At 41.1% G+C, this 20890-nt stretch overlaps 1 protein-coding gene across 1 annotated transcript; it reads left to right on the forward strand.

The window, feature by feature from the left end:
* Positions 1–216: 216 nt before the first annotated feature.
* On the forward strand, positions 217–1173 carry OR2B11 (olfactory receptor family 2 subfamily B member 11; the record flags this gene model as incomplete). The annotated part of the gene is made up of 1 exon (XM_081034868.1): positions 217–1173. One exon carries the CDS (start codon positions 217–219, stop codon positions 1171–1173), a length of 957 nt encoding a protein of 318 aa, XP_080890994.1.
* Positions 1174–20890: the final 19717 nt, after the last annotated feature.

The following is a 20890-nucleotide window of genomic DNA, read 5'->3' on the forward strand; positions in this document are numbered from 1 at the left end:
TTCACAAATTCACAGAGCAGGAGGGAGAGCAGGACACATGTGCAGCTGCTCTGCAGCCTGGCTCTGACTCCCCACATGTCAGTGTTTCCACAGAGGACAGCATGGGGCCTGCGTGGGAAAGCACACCCAGACTGAGGAAGGCAAGTGATTCCTCTTCTCAGATTTTATTCCGTCCGACTTTCTTGATTCATCACAGGTACCAGAAAATGCCTCAGCATGAGAACTGACAACCAGAGCTTCCTGTGGGACCCCCCGAGGGACTTCATCCTTCTAGGTGTTTCTGACAGGCCATGGCTGGAGCTCCCTCTCTTTGTGGTCCTCCTGGGGTCTTACGTCCTTGCCATGTTGGGGAACATCACCATCATCCTGGTGTCCCGGCTGGACCCCCAACTCCAGAGCCCCATGTACACTTTCCTCAGGCACCTGTCCTTCCTGGACCTCTGCTACACCACCACCACGGTCCCTCAGATGCTGGCCAACATGGGAGGCTCCAGAAAGACCATCAGCTACAGCGGCTGCACAGCGCAATACGCGATTTTCCACTGGTTGGGCTGCACTGAGTGTGTCGTTTTGGCCGCCATGGCCCTGGACCGCTATGTGGCCATCTGCAAGCCCCTGCGGTACACCCTTGTCATGCACGGGCCTCTCTGCCAACAGCTCATGCTCGTGGCCTGGCTCAGTGGCTTTGGCAACTCCCTAGTTCAGGTAGTCCTGACAGTGCAGTTGCCTTTTTGTGGGCAGCAGGTGCTAAACAACTTCTTCTGTGAGGTGCCAGCTATGATCAAGTTGTCATGTGCAGATACAGCCATGAATGACACCACATTGGCTGTGCTGGTGGCCTTCTTCGTGCTGGTCCCCCTAGCTCTCATCCTGCTCTCCTACGGCTTCATTGCCTGTGCAGTGCTCAGGATCCAGTCCTCCAAGGGACTGCACAAGGCCTTTGGGACCTGTTCCTCCCACCTGGTGGTGGTCTCCCTCTTCTACCTCCCTGCCATCTACATGTACCTGCAGCCCCCTTCCAGCTACTCCCAAGAGCAGGGCAAGTTCATCTCCCTCTTCTACTCCATAATCACTCCCACCCTCAATCCCTTCATCTATACCCTGAGGAATAAGGATATGAAGGGAGCTCTGAGAAGACTCCTGGCAAGGGTCTGGAGGCTTTGCAGAAGATGAAGACCTGAGATGTGACTATCCCCATTGATTACAGAGCACCAAGCAGGTGTATTGTGTGCTGAAAGCACCTTTCACTTAAGGAGCCAATAACCAAACAGTGTAAATGTTTAGAGATTTCAGGATACCCCAAATTTTCTGTCCAAAACATCTCACATCCCGTGTGGTCACAGTGCCTAAAATCCCACCTCTCACAATAGTCTTTAATTCTAAGAGGCTATATATTTTTAGGAATTGTTTAAAGAGAATTGACATTCAATAAGTATTTGTCAAATTATTTAATTTCTAATTTCCTGATTCTTGCTCTTTTTAATCTTTCTATTTTTTCTTCTAGTTTTCTCCTATTTGTCTCTTTCTAATCTTCTGTCTTCCTTTCCCATTACTCCCAAGTATATATAATGTACAACTGAAATATAATCTTGTGTTACTTGCAAAAAAATTATGTTCGTTTCCATATATTTAGCTCTCCATAAATTTTATGTGACTTTGAAATAACCTGCAAAAAAAAGTAGATGTGGGCCCAGTGGCTCAGACGGTTAGAGCTCCATGCTCCTAACTCCGAAGGCTGCTGGTTCGATTCCCACATGGGCCAGTGGGCTCTCAACCACGAGGTTGCCAGTTCAATTCCTCGAGTCCCGCAATGGATGGTGGACAGTGCTCCCTGCAACTAAGATTGAACACAGCACCTTGAGCTGAGCTGCCGCTGAGCTCTTGGATGGCTCAGTTGGTTGGAATGCATTCTCTAGACCACAAGGTTGTTGGTTCAACTCCCGCAAGGGATGGTGGGCTGTGCCCCCTGCAACTAGAAACGGCAACTGGACCTGGAGCTGAGCTGCGCCCTCCAAAACTAAGACTGAAAGGACAACAACTTGAAGCTGAACGGCACCCTCCACAACTAAGATTGAAAGGACAACAACTTGACTTGGAAAAAAGTGGAAGTACACACTGTTCCCCAATAAAGTCCTGTTTCCTTTTCCCAATAAAATCTTAAAAATGAAAAAATGTAAATGACTTTCTTCTTCCTGTGACCCAAACTGATGATTTCTTTTTCTGTACTTCCAATTTTTTCTTCTGTAGAAAGTTTCCCTACCATTGACTGATACTAGGACAAGCATATTTATCATGGATGTATAAGAGTCTGTATTAGATTCTATGGGTACAAATCAAAACAGCAGCAGTCTCTTATCTAAAAAAGGAATACATTCTTAGTTGAGAACACAAAATATAAACACAATCGGTTAAGGATAATGCAACTTTAAATAACAAGTTCAAGTCATTTTAACAGCTAATGTTTGCACAAGGCTTCCAAGATACAGATATTAGATTAAGTATATACATCATCTGGTTTAAACCTCAAGTAACTTCACGATGTAAGTAATCACTTTTATGATATTCCATTGTCATATAAGAATTTGATGATTAGAGAGGTTGCAGTGACTTGGCCAAGGTCCCTCTGGTGACTGAAGGAGCTGAGATGAGCACTACAGTCTGTATGGCTATCTCCTTTAGTAGAACAAAGCCATAAGCCCAGGCAATATGTTTGCATTTTTTTCATGTTTTAGATTTATTTACATTTAATTTATTTGTTTTTACCTCCCTGCCACATATGTCAAATATTAAGCAAGCATAGAAAATAAAATATTATTATAATCATAAATATGTGACAGGACAAAAGGGAAAACTGAAGTTTTTCTAACAGTAAAGGCAAAAAGAAAATATGAATCATAAAGCTGCAGGATTTGATTTATGAAACATGAAAGAAACATAACTGTTCCTGGTACAAAAAAAAAAAAAGAATTTCTCCCCTGGGCTGCCTGTAGAACAACCCGTGAAAACAGCTACAAGCCCTTTAGAACCAGCTTAGTGAACATAGTGAGGTATGTGAGCTTTTTCTTCTAACTGTTCCAAATAGCAGAGGTCCAAGACACGCCTCGATGAAAGCAATGTGACATGGATCCCAAGAAAGTCAATCTAGCTTTTTAGTGATCTGGCCTAATTCCAGGACACATGTGAGAGTGCTGAGGATGACGTTTCTCAAAATAGCTGCTCTACATTAAAGATGACCTCAAAGTCTCTTCTTCTCCTTGCAGCGAGAGGTGGAGACCATTAGAATGAAGTGAAAGTAATATTCTACATCTTCCTAGGCAAGACCATAAGAAATCTGTCAGCTTCCTGCTACTCACACTCTTTCTGGGTCCCTGGGTCACCAAGGGAGGAGTCCACCTACCCTAAGACAGCCATGCTAGAGAGACTTCAAGTAAAAGCTGTCCTCCACAGTCCCACCTGAAGCCAGCCTGGACCCTCCTGACCAGCCCACCCACCAGTTAAATACCACCCAGTGACCTCAGTAAACACAGCACTAAGCAGAGGAGCCTCTGAGTTGATCCCCGCCTAAATTCCTAAACCAAAAAATAGGGAACTGTAATAAAATGGTAATTATTCTAACCCACTAAGTTTCGGAGTAGTTTGGCAGGCAGCAATGGACAGGTGGGATACCAGAAACTCCAGAATATTCAATATCAGAGTCATGTAAAACAAGGTAAAAATGGTGAAGTTTCTAGAAGCATCAATATTATTCAACATTTTAGAGGGAAATATTTAAATAACAGGTCCTCTGCCCATTTTTCAATTGGGTTGTTTGTTTTTTTATTGTTGAGTTTCATGAGTTCCTTGTATATTTTGGATATTAGCCCCTTATCGGAGGAACTGTTTGCAAAAATCTTTTCCCATTCAGGAGGTTGCCTCTTTATTTTGTCGATGGTTTCTTTTGCTGTGCAAAAACTTTTAAGTTTCATATACTCCCATTTGTTTATTTTAGCTTTAATTCCATTGTGTTTGGAGTCAAATTCATAAAATGCTCTTTGAACCCAAGGTCCATAAGTTTAGTACCTATGTTTTCTTCTATGCAGTTTATTGTGTCAGGTCTTATGCTTAAGTCTTTGATCCATTTTTTTTTAATTAATTTTATTGGGGTGACAATTGTTAGTAAATTTACATAGATTTCAGGTGTACAATTCTGTATTACATCGTCTATAAATCCCATTGTGTGTTCACCACCCAGAGTCAGTTCTCCTTCCATCACCATATATTTGATCCGCTTTACCCTCATCACCCACCCCCCACCCCCTTACCCTCTGGTAACCACTAAATTATTGTCTGTGTCTATGAGTTTTTGTTTCTCATTTGTTTGTCTTGTTCTTTTTGGTTTATATACCACATATCAGTGAAATCATAGGGTTCTCTGCTTTTTCTGTCTGACTTATTTCACTTAGCATTATTCTCTCGAGATCCATCCATGTTGTCACAAATGCTCCTATATCATCTTTCCTTAACGCCGAATAGTATTCCATTGTGTATATGTACCACAACTTCTTTATCCATTCATCTATCGAAGGACATTTTGGTTGTTTCCATGTCTTGGCCACCGTAAACAAAGCTGCAATGAACATTGGCGTACACGTGTCTCTATAGAGAAATGCTTTTATATTTTTGGGGTAGATACCCAGGAGAGCGATTGCTGGGTCATATGGTAATTCTATTCGTAATTTCTTGAGGAACCTCCACACTGCCTTCCATAGCGGCTGCACCAGTCTGCATTCCCACCAACAGTGTATGAGAGTTCCTTTTTCTCCACAGCCTCTCCAACACTTGTTACTATTTGTTTTGTTGATGAAAGCCATTCTGACTGGGGTGAGGTGATATCTCATTGTGGTTTTCATTTGCATTTCTCTGATGATTAGCGATGTTGAGCATTTTTTCATATGTCTATTTGCCATTTGTATATCCTCTTTGGAGAAATGTCTCTTCAGGTCCTCTGTCCATTTTTCAATTGGGTTGTTTGTTTTTTTGTTGTTGAGTTTCATGAGTTCCTTGTATATTTTGGATATTAGCCCCTTATCAGAGGAACTGTTTGCGAAAATCTTCTCCCATTCAGTTGGTTGCCTCATTATTTTGTCAATAGTTTCTTTTGCTGTGCAGAAGCTTTTCAGTTTCATATAATCCCATTTGTTTATTTTAGTTTTTACTTCCATTGCCTTTGGAGTCAAATTCATAAAATGCTCTTTGAACCCAAGGTCCATAAGTTTAGTACCTATGTTTTCTTCAATGCAGTTTATTGTGTCAGGTCTTATGCTTAAGTCTTTGATCCATTTTGAATTAATTTTGGTACATGGTGACAGATAACAGTCCAGTTTCATTCTTTTGTACGTCGCTATCCAATTCTCCCAGCACCATTTATTGAAGAGGCTGTCTTTCCTCCATTGTATGTTTTTAGCTTCTTTGTCAAAAATTATCTGTCCATATTTATGTGGTTTTATTTCTGGGTTCTCAATTCTATTCCATTGGTCTTTGTGTCTGTTTTTCTGCCAATACTATGCTGTTTTGATTAGTGTAGCCCTGTAGTACAAGCTAAAGTCAGGCAGTGTGATACCGCCAGCTTTGTTCTTTTTTCTTAAGATTGCTTTGGCTATTCAGGGTCTTTGGTGGTTCCAAAAGAATCTGATGATTTTTTGTTCTATTTCTTTAAAAAATGCCATTGGGATTTTGATGGGGATTGCATTAAATCTGTATATTGCTTTGGGTAATATGACCAGTTTAACTATGTTGATTCTTACAATCCATGAGCACGGAATGTCTTTCCATTTCTTTGTGTCTTCTTCAATTTCTTTCAAAAATGTCGTATAGTTTTCAGCATATAAATCCTTCACATCCTTGATTAAGTTTATTTCTAGGTATTTTATTCTTTTTGCTCAATTGCAAAGGAAATTGTTTTTTGTATTTCTTTTTCTGAGATTTCATTGTTAGTATATAGGAATGCAATGGACTTTTGTACGTTGATTTTGTAGCCAGCAACTTTACTGTATTCGTTGATTGTTTCTGACAGCTTTTTGGTGGAGTCTTTAGGGTTTTCTATACATAGCATCATGTCATCTGCAGAGAGATAATTTAACTTCTTCATTCCCAATTTGGATGCCTTTTATTTCTTTCTCTTGCCTGATGGCTCTGGCAAGGACTTCGAACACTATGTTGAAAAGCAGAGGTGATAGGGGACAGCCCTGTCGCGTTCCTGAACGTAGAGCAAAGGGCTTCAGTTTTTCACCATTAATTATGAGATTAGCTGAGGGCTTGTCATAGATGGCTTTTATTATGTTAAGGTATTTTCCTTCTATACCAATTTTATTAAGTGTTTTAATCATGAATGGATGTTGTATCATGGCAAATGCTTTTTCTGCATCAATTGATAGAATCCTATGATTTTTGTCCTTTATTTTGTTTATGTGATGTATCACATTGATGGATTTGCGAATGTTGAACCATCCTTGTGCCCCGGGGATGAACCCCACTTGGTCGTGATGAATAATCTTTTTAATGCATCATTGCATTCGATTTGCTAGAATTTTGTTTAGTATTTTTGCATCAGTATTCATCAGAGATATTGGTCTGTAGTTTTCTTTTTTTGTGTTGTCCTTACCAGGATTTGGTATCAGGGTAATTTTGGCCTCATAAAATGAGTTAGGGAGTACTGACTCTTCTTCAATTTTTTGGAAGAGTTTGAGCAGGATTGGTATAGATCCACTTTGAAGGTTTGGTAGAATTCACTAGTGAAGCCATCTGCTCCAGGACTTTTGCTTTTGGGAAGGTTTTGGATGACTGATTCAATTTCGTTATTGGTGATGGGTCTGTTTAGATTTTCCAGTTCTTCATGGTTCAGCTTTGGAAGGCTATATGTTTTTAAGAACTTGTCCATTTCTTTTAAGTTATTGAATTTGGTGGCACATAATCCCTCATAGTATTCTTGCATGATCCTTTGTATTTCTGTGGTGTCCGTGATAATTTCCCCTTTTTCATTTCTGATGTTGTTAATTAGTGTCTTCTCTCTTTTTATCTTAGTGAGTCTAGCCAAGGGTTTGTCGATTTTATTAATTTTTTCAAAGAACCAGCTCTTTGTCACATTAATTTTTTCTATTGTCTTTTTGTTCTCTATTTCATTGAGCTCTGCTCCGATTTTTGTTATTTCCTTTTTTCTGCTGACCTTGGGTTTCACTTGTTCTTCTTTTTCTAGTTCTTTAAGGTGTAACATGAGGTTATTTATTTGGGATTTTTCTTGTTTCTTGAGATAGGCCTGTAATCTTATAAATTTCCCTCTTAAAACTGCTTTCACTGCATCCCAAAAATTTTAGTACGATGTATTTTCATTGTCATTTGTCTCTATGTATCTTTTGATCTCTCCTCTAATTTCTTCTTTGACCCAGTCCTTCTTTAAAAGTATGTTGTTTAATCTCCATGTACTTGTGTTTTTTTTCCTGCTTTCTTTTCTTAGTTGATATCCAATTTCAAAGCCTTGTGATCAGAGAATATGCTTGGTATGATTTCAATCTTCTTAAATTTGCTGAGGCTGCTTTTATGCCTCAATATATGGTCTATCCTTGAGAATGTTCCATGTACACTAGAAAAGAATGTATAGTCTGATGTTTTAGGATGAAGTGCTCTATATATGTCAATGATCTCCGTTTCATCCAATGTGTCATTTAGGGCTACTATTTTGTTTTTTATTTTCTGTTTGGATGATCTATCCATAGCTGTCAATGATGTATTTAAGTCCCCTAGTATAATTGTGTTTTGGTCAATTTCTCCCTTTAGTTCTGTTAGTAGTTGCTTGGTATATTTCGGTGGTCCCTGATTGGGGTATAAATATTGATGACTATTATGTTTTCTTGTTGTATAGTCCCCTTTACCATTATGAAATGTCCATCTTTGTCTCTGGTTATCTTTTTCACCCTGAAGTCTGTTTCATCTGATATCAGTATGGCTACACTTAATTTTCTCTAGGTACCATTTGCTTGGAGTGTCAATTACCACCCTTTCACTTTGAGTCTATGTTTGTCCTTGTAGCTGAGATGTGTCTCTTGGAGACAGCATATGGTTGGGTTTAGTTTTTTGATCCAATCTGCTACTCTGCTCCTTTTTATTGGTGAGTTCAGTCCATTTACATTTAGGGTGATTATTGATACGTGAGGATTTCCTGTCATACTATCTTTACTTTTCTGGTAAGGCTCTGTCTCCATTGTTTCTATGCCTTTTTGGTGTTGTCTATTATTTCTGTGTGGTGGTATTCTATGATGCTTCCCTCTGTTTCTTCTTTTATTACCGTATATATTTCAGTTCTGGAATTTTTTTGAGTGGTTACCCTTAGGTTTATGTAAAAGAAAGTTTGATATTTAGAGTATTCCAGTTTCTTCAGAATGCTTACTTTCTCTATTCCCATATTACAGTTCAGGCGTTTACTCTCCCCTTTTTATGTTGCCACAAATTGTCCCTATTGATGGTGGTCGAATCAGCCTCCTTTAGTATTTCTTGTAGTGCAGGTCGTGTATTAGAAAATTCCCTCAGCTTCTGGATGTCTGGAAAGGTCTTTATTCCTCCTTCATATCTAAAGGATATCTTTGCTGGATATATTATTCTTGGCTCATGATTTCTCTCTTTCAATAGTTTGAATATTTGGTTCCACTCACTCCTGGCTTGTAGAGTTTCTGCTGAAAAATCTGATGATAATCTAATGGGCTTTCCTTTGTAGGTTAACGGCTTCTTTTCCCTGGCTGCCTTGAGGATTCTTTCTTTGTCGTTGATTTTAGACAGCTTCAATACAATGTGCCTTGGAGAAGGCCTGTTGAGATTGAGGTAATTACGTGTTCTATTTGCTTCTTGGATTCGAGGATCCAGTTCTGTCCACAAATTTGGGAAGTTCTTATCAACAATTTCTTTGAATATATTCTCTGTTCCCGTCTCTCTTTCTTCTCCTTCTGGTATGCCCATTTTTCTTACATTGCTCTTTCTTATAAAGTCAGAAAGTTCTTGTAGAGCTCTTTCATTTCTTTTAAGTCTCCAGTTTCTTTCTTCTTCCACCTGTAATTTCAGGTTTCTATCTTCGATGTCATTGATTCTTTCCTCCATCTGGTCAACTCTACTACCTAAGCTGGTTATTTCATTCTTAATTTCTTCTATTGAGTTCTTAATCTCCAGAAATTCTATTTGGTTCTTTTTTAAAATTTCAATCTCTTTCGTAAAATGCTCATGTTGTTCTTTGATTGTGTTTGTGAATTCATTAAATTGCCTTTCTGTGTTTTCTTGCATCTCTTTGAGGTTTTTCAGAACTGCAATCTTGAGTGACGTCATAGGAATGGCGGCAGCCGGGCACATTTTCTGAGTTCTCCTCCGGATTTTATTACAAACAGGACATATAACCCATCAAACAACTCTTCGCTCATCACGCAGAACAGCTAAGAGACTCCTAAGAGACTCGTGTAAGGATTACTTGAAGGTGCGCAAATTGGGCGAGCAGGGGAAGAAAGAAGGGAGCGGAGAGGAAACGCGCGGTCTCGCGGTGGAATCAAGCCGGCGGCGGCGGCTGCGGCGGTAAACCGCAGCTCTAAAGACACAGGGAGATATAGAACACGCAGAACAGCGGGGAGACTCGTGGAGGAATTCACCTGAAGGTGAGCGCGGATTGCAAGCAGGGGAGGAGGCAGGACAGCGAAGTGGAAGCGCGCGCCCCCCCACCCCCACCCCCGCGGAGCCGAGGCCAGCGGCAACCGCCGCCGCGGCGCCAGGACGACGGAGCGCAGACTCGTGGAAGGTTTGCTTTGGAGTGCGCTAGTTAGGCAAGCGGGGGAGGAGAGAGGGGCGCAAAGTGAAAACACTAACTCCCCCCCCCCCCCCCCCCCCCCCGCAGCGGAGCACAGGCCGTACAGCATCAGCTGCGCTGCGCGGCTCCCAGGTCGGAACGGAGGCTCGTGGAAGGTTTGCTTTGAGGTGCACTAGTGGAGCGAGCGGGGGAGGAGCGTGCCCACAGAAGCAGGGGAAGGGAGCACCCGGGGCTCTAGAGTCCCATGGGAGCCCAGGGTGCAGCGGAGAGCATAGGGTCCAGGAGGTGGGCTCTTTCCCTGTGTCCCACAGCTGATCGCTCCCGCCGGGGCAGGCAGCTCGTGGGCCCTAGGGCAGACAAAGAACTGAGACGCCACACCTGGGCCCCTCACCGCGCTTTTCGAATCCTCCCCCCGCCCTTCCAGAGACTTAAACTACCCCTAACTGAGAAACAGTGTCAGATTACAGAGGGGCGTCTGCGCTCAGGCGCTGGGAAGATTGGCAGCCGGCTCTGACCTTCAGAAGAGGCTGGGAGGAGGGGATTTTCGCTGGACGAGGAGAGAGGAGACTCCCACACCCCCAGCCACCACCTTTTCAGGCCTGCGGGAGGAGTGTGAGTGGCTGGCCTGGGAGGGAGGAGACCCCTCCATCCCCAGGCCCCACCCTTTCTGGCTGGCCTGCGGCGGGGCAAGGGCAACCGCGGAAGCAATCCCTGAGTTCAGCAGTAAGTGGCAGTCGCAGCTCCCGGCTTTCAGCAGCTTAGAGATCTCCCGCCCGCCCCCTCCCACTCATCCTTGGAAGGAGGGCCCTAAGACTCAGGAGTACTGGGCACAGGACTGTTGGAGCTACTCTCAGCGTGCATTTGTGCAGGAAAGGACAGAAACTGCATGGTCTCTCTGAAAACTGTCATCCAGACCCCTCAGCCCCTCACATTTAAATCTACACTCCCAAATTCACTCTGGGCACCAGGTGACTAGCGATGCCTGCGCACTAGGCAGGGAACTCTTTGGCACAGCGGAGGACAACCTGGAGATTACCTGGTGGGCTTAAGCCAAGACTGGTGCTGCTTTCTGTTTTGCTTTGCTTGGTGATTTTTTTGTTTGTTTGTTTGTTTGTTTTGTTTTGCTTTTTTGTTTTTTTGCTTTTGTTTTTGTTTTGTTTTGTGTTGTTTTGCTTTGTTTTTCTCTTTTTTCCTTTCTTTTCTTTTTCTTTTTTTTCTTTCTTTCTCTTCTTTTTTTTTCTTTTCTTTGCTTGTTGTGATTTGCTTTGTTCTGTCTTTATTTCTTTGATATCTTTGCCTATGTTGAGTGGGGATTGTCGGTTGTATTTTACATGTCAATGTACTTGATTTGTTTTCCTTGTTGTTGTTGTTGTTGTTGTTGTTGTACTTGGTAACTTTATTTGTGCTGAAACTGCCCTACCAGGGCCCAGATTAAGAGGCACAAGATTCAACATATCCAGAAGCCAACTCTGGACCAAACCAGAGTACTACCGGGTTTGACCTACAAGTCACCCATGGAAGGAGGGCCCTAAGACTCAGGAATACTGAACACAGGGCTGGTGGAGCTACTCTCAGCGTGCATTTGTGCAGGAAAGGACAGAAACTGCATGGTCTCTCTGAAAACTGTCATCCAGACCCCTCAGCCCCTCGCATTTAAATCTACACTCCCAAATTCACTCTGGGCACCAGGTGACCAGTGCTGCCTGCGCAATAGGCAGGGAACTCTTTGGCACAGCAGAGGACAACCTGGAGATTACCTGGTGGGCTTAAGCCAAGACTGGTTCTGCTTTCTGTTTTGCTTTGCTTGGTACTTTTTTTTTTTTTTTCCTGCTTGTAGTGATTTGCTTTGTTCTGTCATTATTGCTTTGATATCTTTGCCTATGTTGAGGGGGGATTGTTGGTTGTATTTTACATGTGAATGTACTTGATTTGTTTTCTTTGTTGTTGTTGTTGTTGTTGTACTTGGTAACTTGATTTGTGCTGAAACTGCCCTACCAGGGCCCAGCTTAAGAGGCACAAGATTCAACATTTTCCAGAAGCCAACTCTGGACCAAACCAGAGTACTACTGAGTTTGACCTACAAGTCACACACCCAGAGGGAATTCTCTAAAGGCACAAGAGCCCATAGAGGCCAAACCTCATTTAAGTGGCCAACCCTCACCCAGCAGAACACCCTGTGGTGAGCAGAGCCAAGTTTCACAACTAGACGGCCTAGGAGTTAAGCCCACCTACTCACAAGCAAAAAGCAATCAAAGTTCTTCTTGAACAGGACGATATACTAAACACACGAGCCACCTGTGGAGCACATGCAGAGAAGAACGAAGTAGTCCAAGTCAAATATAAAAGACACATACTACATAAGATAACCCAGCAAGAACTAAGAGCTCTAGGGGATCTTCCTAATACATCAAAGCAAACACAGAGAGTCAGTCAGAATGGGGAGACAAAGAAACATGTCCCAAATAAAAGAACAGAAGAAACCTCCACAACTGGAACCAAATGAAGCAGAGGTAACCAACATGTCAGAGACAGAGTTCAGAACACTGGTGATAAGAATGTTTAAGGAGCTTAGAGAAGACATAAAGAAGGACATAGAAATCATAAAGAACAACCAGTTAGAGCTAAAAAAGGATGTAGAAATCTTAACGAACAACCAGCTAGAACTAAAAAACACAATTACCGAAATTAAGAACTCACTTGAAGGAATGACCAGCAGGTTAGATGAAGCAGAGGATCGAATCAGCGACTTAGAAGACAAGTTAGCAGAGATCACTCAAACTGAACAACAGAAAGAAAAAAGAATAAAAAACAATGAAGATGGGTTAAGAGACCTCTGGGATAACATCAAGCGCAACAACATGCGCATCATAGGAATACCAGAAGGCGAAGAGAAGAAGCAAGGGATTGAGAACATATTTGAGGTAATAATGTCCGAAAACTTCCCTAACCTGATGAAGGAAACCAACATACAAGCCCAGGAAGTGCAGAGAGTTCCAACCAGGATAAACCCAAACAGGCCCACACCAAGACACATTATAGTTAAAATGGCAAAGCTTAAAGACAAAGAGAGAATCTTGAAAGCAGCAAGAGAAAGGCAGAAGGTTACATACAAGGGAACTCCCATAAGACTATCAAATGACTTTTCTACAGAAACATTGAAGGCGAGGAGGGAGTGGCAGGAGATACTCAAAGTGATGGAACACAAAGGCCTACAACCTAGATTGCTTTATCCAGCAAGGCTATCATTTAAAGTTGAGGGAGAGATAAAGAGCTTCCCAGAAAAGAACAAACTGAAAGAATTTATGACAACCAAGCCAGCATTGCAAGAAATACTAAAAGGATTTCTGTAAATAGAAGAAAGATGAAAACAATTTACTACAAATCTAAAAATGGCAATAACTATGTACCTATCAATAATCACTTTAAATGTAAATGGATTAAACGCTCCAATCAAGAGACATAGGGTGGCTGAGTGGATAAAGAAACAAGACCCTTGTATATGCTGTATACAAGAGACTCATTTCAGATCAAAAGACACACACAGGCTGAAAGTGAAGGGTTGGAGTAACATATTTCATGCAAATGGAAGCAAAAAAAAAGCTGGAGTTGCAATACTTATATCTGACAAAATAGACTTTAAAATGAAAAAAATATTAAAAGACAAAGATGGGCACTATATAATAATAAAGGGATCAATCCGACAAGAGGACATAACCCTAGTAAACATCTATGCACCTAACATAGGAGCACCTAAATATATAAAACAGGTACTGATGGACATAAAGACAGAGATCAACAGCAACACTATCATAGTAGGGGACTTCAACACACCTCTGACAACAAGGGACAGGTCCTCCAGACAGAAAATCAATATGGAAACAACAGCCTTAAATGATACTTTGGAGCAGTTGGACTTAATTGATATTTTCAGAGCATTTCACCCCAATGCTGCAGAATACACGTTCTTCTCAAGTGCTCATGGAACATTTTCTAAAATAGATCATATGTTAGGACACAAGACAAGCCTCGATAAATTTAAGAAAATTGAAATCATACCAATTGTCTTCTCTGACCACAGTGCTATGAAATTAGAAATGAACTACAGGGGAAAAAAACCAGGAAGATACACCAATTCATGGAGGCTGAATAACATGTTGCTAAATAATGAATGGGTCAAGCAGCAGATCAAAGAAGAAATCAAAAGATATCTTGAGACAAATGAGAATGAGAACACGACGACCCAAAATCTATGGGATGCTGCGAAAGCAGTCCTAAGAGGGAAGTTCATAGCACTGCAGGCCTACCTAAAGAAACAAGAAACATCACTAATTGACAGTTTATCTTCACACTTAAGGGATCTGGAAAAAGAACAGCAAAATAAACCCAAAGGGAGCACAAGGAAGGAGATAATAAGGATCAGAGCAGAAATAAATGAAATAGAAACCAGAAAAACAATACAAAAGATCAATGAATCCAAGAGTTGGTTCTTAGAGAAGATAAACAAAATTGACAAACCTTTAGCCAGACTCATTAAAAAAAGGAGAGAGAGGACCCAAATTAATAAAATCAGAAATGAAAGAGGAGAAGTGACAACAGACACCACAGAAATACAAAAAATTGTAAGAAATTACTATGAGCAACTATATGCCAACAAATTTGACAACCTTGAAGAAATGGACAATTTTCTAGAGGCGCACAACCTTCCAAAGCTAACTCAAGAAGAAACAGAAAGCCTGAACAGTCTGATTACCACCAGGGAAATTGAATCAGTAATCAATAATCTCCCAACAAACAAAAGCCCTGGACCAGATGGCTTTACAGGTGAATTTTTCAAAACGTTCAAAAAAGAATTATCACCTATTCTCCTCAAGCTCTTCCAAAAAATCCAGAAGGAAGGAAGACTCCCAAACACTTTTTACGAAGCCACTATCACCCTGATCCCAAAAGCAGACAAAGACACCACAAAGAAAGAAAACTACAGGCCGATATCTCTAATGAACATAGATGCAAAAATTCTCAACAAATTATTAGCAAACAGAATTCAGCAATACATTAAAAAGATCATACACCATGATCAAGTGGGATTCATCCCTGGTATGCAGGGGTGGTTCAACATCCGCAAATCAATTAGTGTGATACACCACATTAACAAAATGAAAAATAAAAATCACATGATCATATCAATAGATGCAGAAAAAGCATTTGATAAAATACAGCAACCTTTTATGATAAAAACCCTTAAGAAAGTGGGAATAGAGGGATCATATCTTAACATAATAAAGGCCATATATGACAAACCCACAGCTAACATCATACTCAATGGGGAAAAGCTAAAACCATTCCCCCTAAGATCAGGAACAAGACAAGGTTGCCCACTTTCTCCACTTCTATTCAACATAGTGCTGGAAGTTCTAGCCACAGCAATCAGACAAGAGAAAGAAATAAAAGGCATCCAAATTGGTAAGGAGGAAGTAAAATTATCATTATATGCAGATGATATGATACTATATATAGAGAACCCTAAAGACTCCACCAAGAAACTATTAGAACTGATAGATGAATTTAGTAAAGTAGCAGGATATAAAATTAATATTCGGAAATCAGTTGCATTTGTATATACCAATGATAAAATAGCAGAAGGAGAAATTAAAAAAACAATTTCATTTACAATTGCTCCAAAGACTATAAAATATCTGGGAATAAATCTAACCAAAGATGTAACGGATCTGTACTCAGAAAATTATACAACACTGAAGAAAGAAATGAAAGAAGACATAAATAGATGGAAACACATTCCATGTTCATGGATAGGAAGAATTAATATAGTTAAAATGTCCATACTGCCTAAGGCAATATACATATTCAACGCAATTCCTATCAAACTACCAACGACGTTTTTCACAGAAATAGAACATATAATCCTAAAATTTATATGGGACCATAAAAGACCCCGGATAGCCTCAGCAATCTTGAGAAATAAGAACAAAGTGGGAGGTATAACGATACCTGATTTCAAACTATACTATAAGGCTACAGTAATCAAAACAACATGGTACTGGCATAAAAATAGATACATAGACCAATGGAACAGAATAGAGAGTCCAGACGTAAATCCATGGCTATATGCCTACCTAATCTACGACAATGGAAGCAAGAATGTACGATGGGGTAAAGACAGTCTGTTCAATAAGTGGTGTTGGGAAACCTGGACAGACACATGCAAGAAAATGAAGCTGGACCACCTCCTTACACCATATACAAAAACAAATTCAAAATGGCTTAAAGACTTAAATGTAAGATCTGAAACCATAAAATATCTAGAAGAAAATATAGGAAGAAACTTCATGGACATTACCCGGAGTAAGATTTTCACTGATATATCCCCTCGCGCGAGCGAAGTAAGGGAAAAAATAAACATGTGGGATTACATCAAACTAAAAAGTTTCTTCACAGCAAAGGAAACCATCAATAAAACAAAAAGGGATCCTACTCTATGGGAAAAGATATTTGCCAATGATATATCTGATAAGGGATTAATATCACAAATCTATAAAAAACTTACTCAACTCAACTCCAAAAAAACAAACAACCCAATTAAAAAATGGGCAGAGGACTTGGGGAGACATTTCTCTAAGAAGGACATACAGAAGGCAAGAAGACATATGAAGAAATGCTCAACCTCACTAACCATCAGAGAAATGCAAATAAAAACCACAATGAGATACCACCTCACTCCAGTCAAAATGGCTATTATCAATAAATCAACAAACAACAAATGCTGGCGCGGATGTGGAGAAAAGGGAACGCTAGTGCACTGTTGGTGGGACTGCAGATTAGTGCAGCCACTATGGAAAACAGTATGGAGGTATCTCAGGAATCTGAAAATGGAACTACCCTATGATCCAGTAATTCCACTCCTAGGCATCTACCCGGAGAAATCCAAAACTCCAATTCAAAAATCTGTATGCACTCCTATGTTTATTGCAGCACTTTACACAATAGCCAAGATATGGAAACAACCGAAATGCCCATCGGTAGATGACTGGATTAAGAAGCTGTGGTACATTTATACAATGGAGTATTACACAGCCATAAAGAAGAAAGAAATCTTATCATTTGCAGCAACATGGATGGATCTAGAGAACATTATGTTAAGTGAAATAAGTCAGAAAGAGAAAGACAAGTACCATATGATCTCACTTATATATGGAATCTAAAGAAAAGACTATGTGAATGAACTAATCAGAGACAGTTTTGGGGACGCAGAGAAAAAACCGAGAGTGGTTAGATGGGTGTGTGGGAGGGGGTTGGGGATAAGGGGAAAGGTGAAGGGATTTGGAGGCAGCTGGTGACCACAAGATGTCCTCGGGTTTTTTTTTTTTTCTTTTGAAAATTAATTTGGGGAAGGTATTCTATAATGTTGTGGAGATTTTGTTGGGTATCCGATGGGCATGCGTCCTGTTTGGGAGACCACCTCAGGGATGCTGTGGATACCTGATCATGGCATTGGACACCAGAGGCTGGACATTAATGAATGCCAACTATAATTTTATATATATAATGTGATGGTTCGGTGTGGGGTCGGAGGGATGGTGGATGGGGGGAGGGGGGTTCACAGTGTGAGGGATATGGATGATGAACGTCTAAGTATTACCTTGTTTTCTACACCTGAAACTAATAAATAAATAAATTTATGAAAAAAAAAAAAAAAGAACTGCAATCTTGAATTCTCTATCACTTAGGTCACATATTTCCATATCTTTAAGTTCATTTTCTGGAGACTTTTCACTTTATTTCTGAGCTGTCTTGTTGCCTTGGTTATTCATTGCAATTACTGATTTATTATTTCTTTTCCTAGACATCCACAGGAGTGGCTTCTGCAACAGTTTGATAGGAAGAGGTCTTTCTTTTGTTTTCCACTACTTGTTGGTAGAATATTTTATTTTTTCTCCGACTGCAGCTTTTTTTCTCTCTCTGACACAGTAGTGCTATGTTTTCTCTGCACTATTGCAGCTTCTCACACAATAGGGAGGTTCCCTGGGAGACAGGCCTCTCCTCTGTTAACAGTTCACCTGGGTCATAGGGCGCCACGTCCCTGTGGAGGTGCGGAGAGCTTTTGAAGTTCCAAAGCTCTTTCTGCACCAGATTCAGAGCCCGTATGTTTCAGCAGTTCTGTTTACTCCTGCAGGGATCCGCCCAGATAGGTGGGGCCAGGGGCAGGGTGAGTTGTGAGACGTGGTCCAGAGCAATGGCAGCGACCACCACCACAGCTGGTCCTGCTTCCACAGCTCCCTCCCCTTTGCCGGAACTAGTTGGGCTGCGAATCTGTGTCTGCAGTCCACAGTTCTCAGAACAGCAAATATCTTGTCCTTTTGATCTGACACTGCTACTTTATTACTTCTAGCACCGGGCAGTTGGGGATAGGGCGAGCTCTGGGAGGGTAGGGAGGGGGAGGCTAGTCTCAGTGCCTAAGGCTTCCATTCTCCGCTCAGCAGTGAGGGCTTAAAGCACCGTTTTCAGCCTTCTTGCCTCAGTCTTTGCTCCAAGGTCTCTGCAGTGAGCATTGGGTTCAGCCGTGTTCTATGCTGCCCCCTCAGCCCTGTGGGCCGTAAGCGGAGCCCTAGCAGTCCAAGTTCTTCCCTCTCCCGCAGCTGCGGTAGTTCTGGGATGCAGCGAGCTCGGAGCACTGAGCTAGGTCTGCGTCCTGCGCCTGCGTGGCTCCGTCCCCACGCTTCTCCCTTCCTTCCTCCCCCACTCGGGCATTTCACCCACCTGGAGGTGATTTCAGTAGTGGGCCTCTTCGTCTTGCCTGTCTGCTGTGCAGGGAGTCTTTTGTGGAATTATCGTTGTCCGATTAGTTGTAAATTCCAGTGGAGCTTTACAGAGGCTCACCTTACGCCGCCATTTTGATCTCACCTATTATGTGTGTTTTTGGTGCTCTGATCTGTATTACGGTAAGGCCCCTGAATTCACTTTCTTCTGAAAAGTACTTTGTGGAAAATTCTGAAAAACACTCATGAAGAGGAATGGGTATAATGTGTGCTCTTCAGGCACTCTTTCAAAAATTTCATTTTTACCAAGAAAGCTTTTGAAATATGTTGACCTGTACTGTGAACATAGTGAGACTTTATAAGAAATTCTTGAACTTAAGTAATATATGTTGTTGGCTAAGAGCGAAGCCGTGATCTTTAACAGTCACTTATTTAATGCTCTAGTCAAAATGGGGTGGCATCGATCTTTCAGAGGTGAAGAGTGTAACCTAAGTGGACAGCCTCTTCAATTAAACATGAAAGTGAGCCAAAGAAAAGCCATGATCTTCCCTCAAGAAAACTGGAGGTAATGTTGTTCTTAAAATGTGGGCAGAAGGTCTGCCTTTGATCAATAAATACAGGGTTTGCAAAATATCCAGTTAGTTAAGTAAGCAGAGTGCCTTGTAATAGAGTCATTACTTATCGGGACTTGTATAGAAAAGAGAGTCACATTTACTAGAAGGCTTTCTGTGGCTCTTCTTTCTGATAACAATCATTTGTCAGAGCCCAAGGCCTATTTAGGCCACTCCTAGATCGTGACAGTAAAGAAAATTGTGTGCTTCAATTATTTATTTTTAAAGAAATTACCACATTCTTTCATTTTTCCTTATTAGCAGTCATCAGATGCTATTCAAAAATAATGTGATGATCATAGGAATGGCGGCAGTGGGGCGCACTTTTTGCATTCTCCTCCAGATCTTATCACAAACCGGACATATAAACCATCAAAGGACTCTCTACTCATTACACAGAACAGCTAAGAGACTCGTGCAAGGATTACTTAAAGGGCCCAGGTTGAGAAGCACAAGATTCAATATCCAGAGGCCAACTCCAGACCAAACCAAAGTACTACCGGGTTTGACCTACAGGTCACACACCCAGAGGGAATTCTCTACAGGCACTAGAGCCCATAGAGGCCAAACCACATTTAAGTGGTCAACCCTCACCCAGAACACCCTGCAGTGGGCAGAGCCAAGTCTCACAACTATTCAGCCTAGGAGTGAACCAACCTACTAACAAGTGAAAAGCAATTAAAGATCTTCTCTAACAGGACAATATACACAACACAAGAGTCACCTTTAGAGCACACGCAGAGGAGAAGTACAGAGTAGTGCAAGTCAAACATAAAGGACAAATACTACATAAGATAACCCAGCAAGAAATAAGAACTCTAGGAGTTCTACCTAATACATCAAAGCAAACACAGAGAGTCAGCCAGAATGGGGAAACAAAGAAACATGTCCCAAATAAAAGAACAGAAGAAACCTCCAGAAGTAGAACCAAATGAAACAGAGGTAACCAAACTATCAGAGACAGAGTTCAGAACACTGGTGATAAGAATGTTTAAGGAGATTAGAGAAGACATAAAGAAGGATGTAGAAATCATAACGAACAACCAGCTAGAACTAAAGAACACAATTACCGAAATAAAGAACTCACTTGAAGAAATTAACAGCAGGTTAGATGAAGCAGAGGATCGAATCAGTGACTTAGAAGACAAGTTAGCAGAGATCACCCAAACAGAACAACAGAAAGAAAAAAGAATAAAAAACAAATGAGGATGGTTTAAGAGACCTCTGGGATAACATCAAACACAAAAACATGCGCATCATAGGAATACCAGAAGGTGAAGAGAGGAAGCAAGGGATTGAGAACACATTTGAAGTAATAATGTCTGAAAACTTCCCTAACCTGATGAAGGAAACCAACATACAGCCCAGGAAGTGCAGAGAGTTCCAACCAGGATAAACCCAAACAGGTCCACACCAAGACACGTTATAGTTAAAATGGCAAAGCTTAAAGACAAAAAGAGAATCCTAAAAGCAGCAAGAGAAAGACAGAGGGTTATATACAGGGGAACTCCCATAAGACTATCATATGACTTTTCTACAGAAACATTGAAGGCCAGGAGGGAGTGGCAGGAGATACTCAAAGTGATGGAAAACAAAAGCCTATGACCTAGATTGCTTTATCCAGCAAGGCTATCATTTAAAGTTGATGGAGAGATAAAGAGCTTCCCAGAAAAGAATAAACGAAAGGAATTTATTAC

This window comes from Rhinolophus hipposideros (assembly GCF_964194185.1).
Source record: "Rhinolophus hipposideros genome assembly, chromosome: 23".
Lineage (NCBI taxonomy): Eukaryota > Metazoa > Chordata > Mammalia > Chiroptera > Rhinolophidae > Rhinolophus > Rhinolophus hipposideros.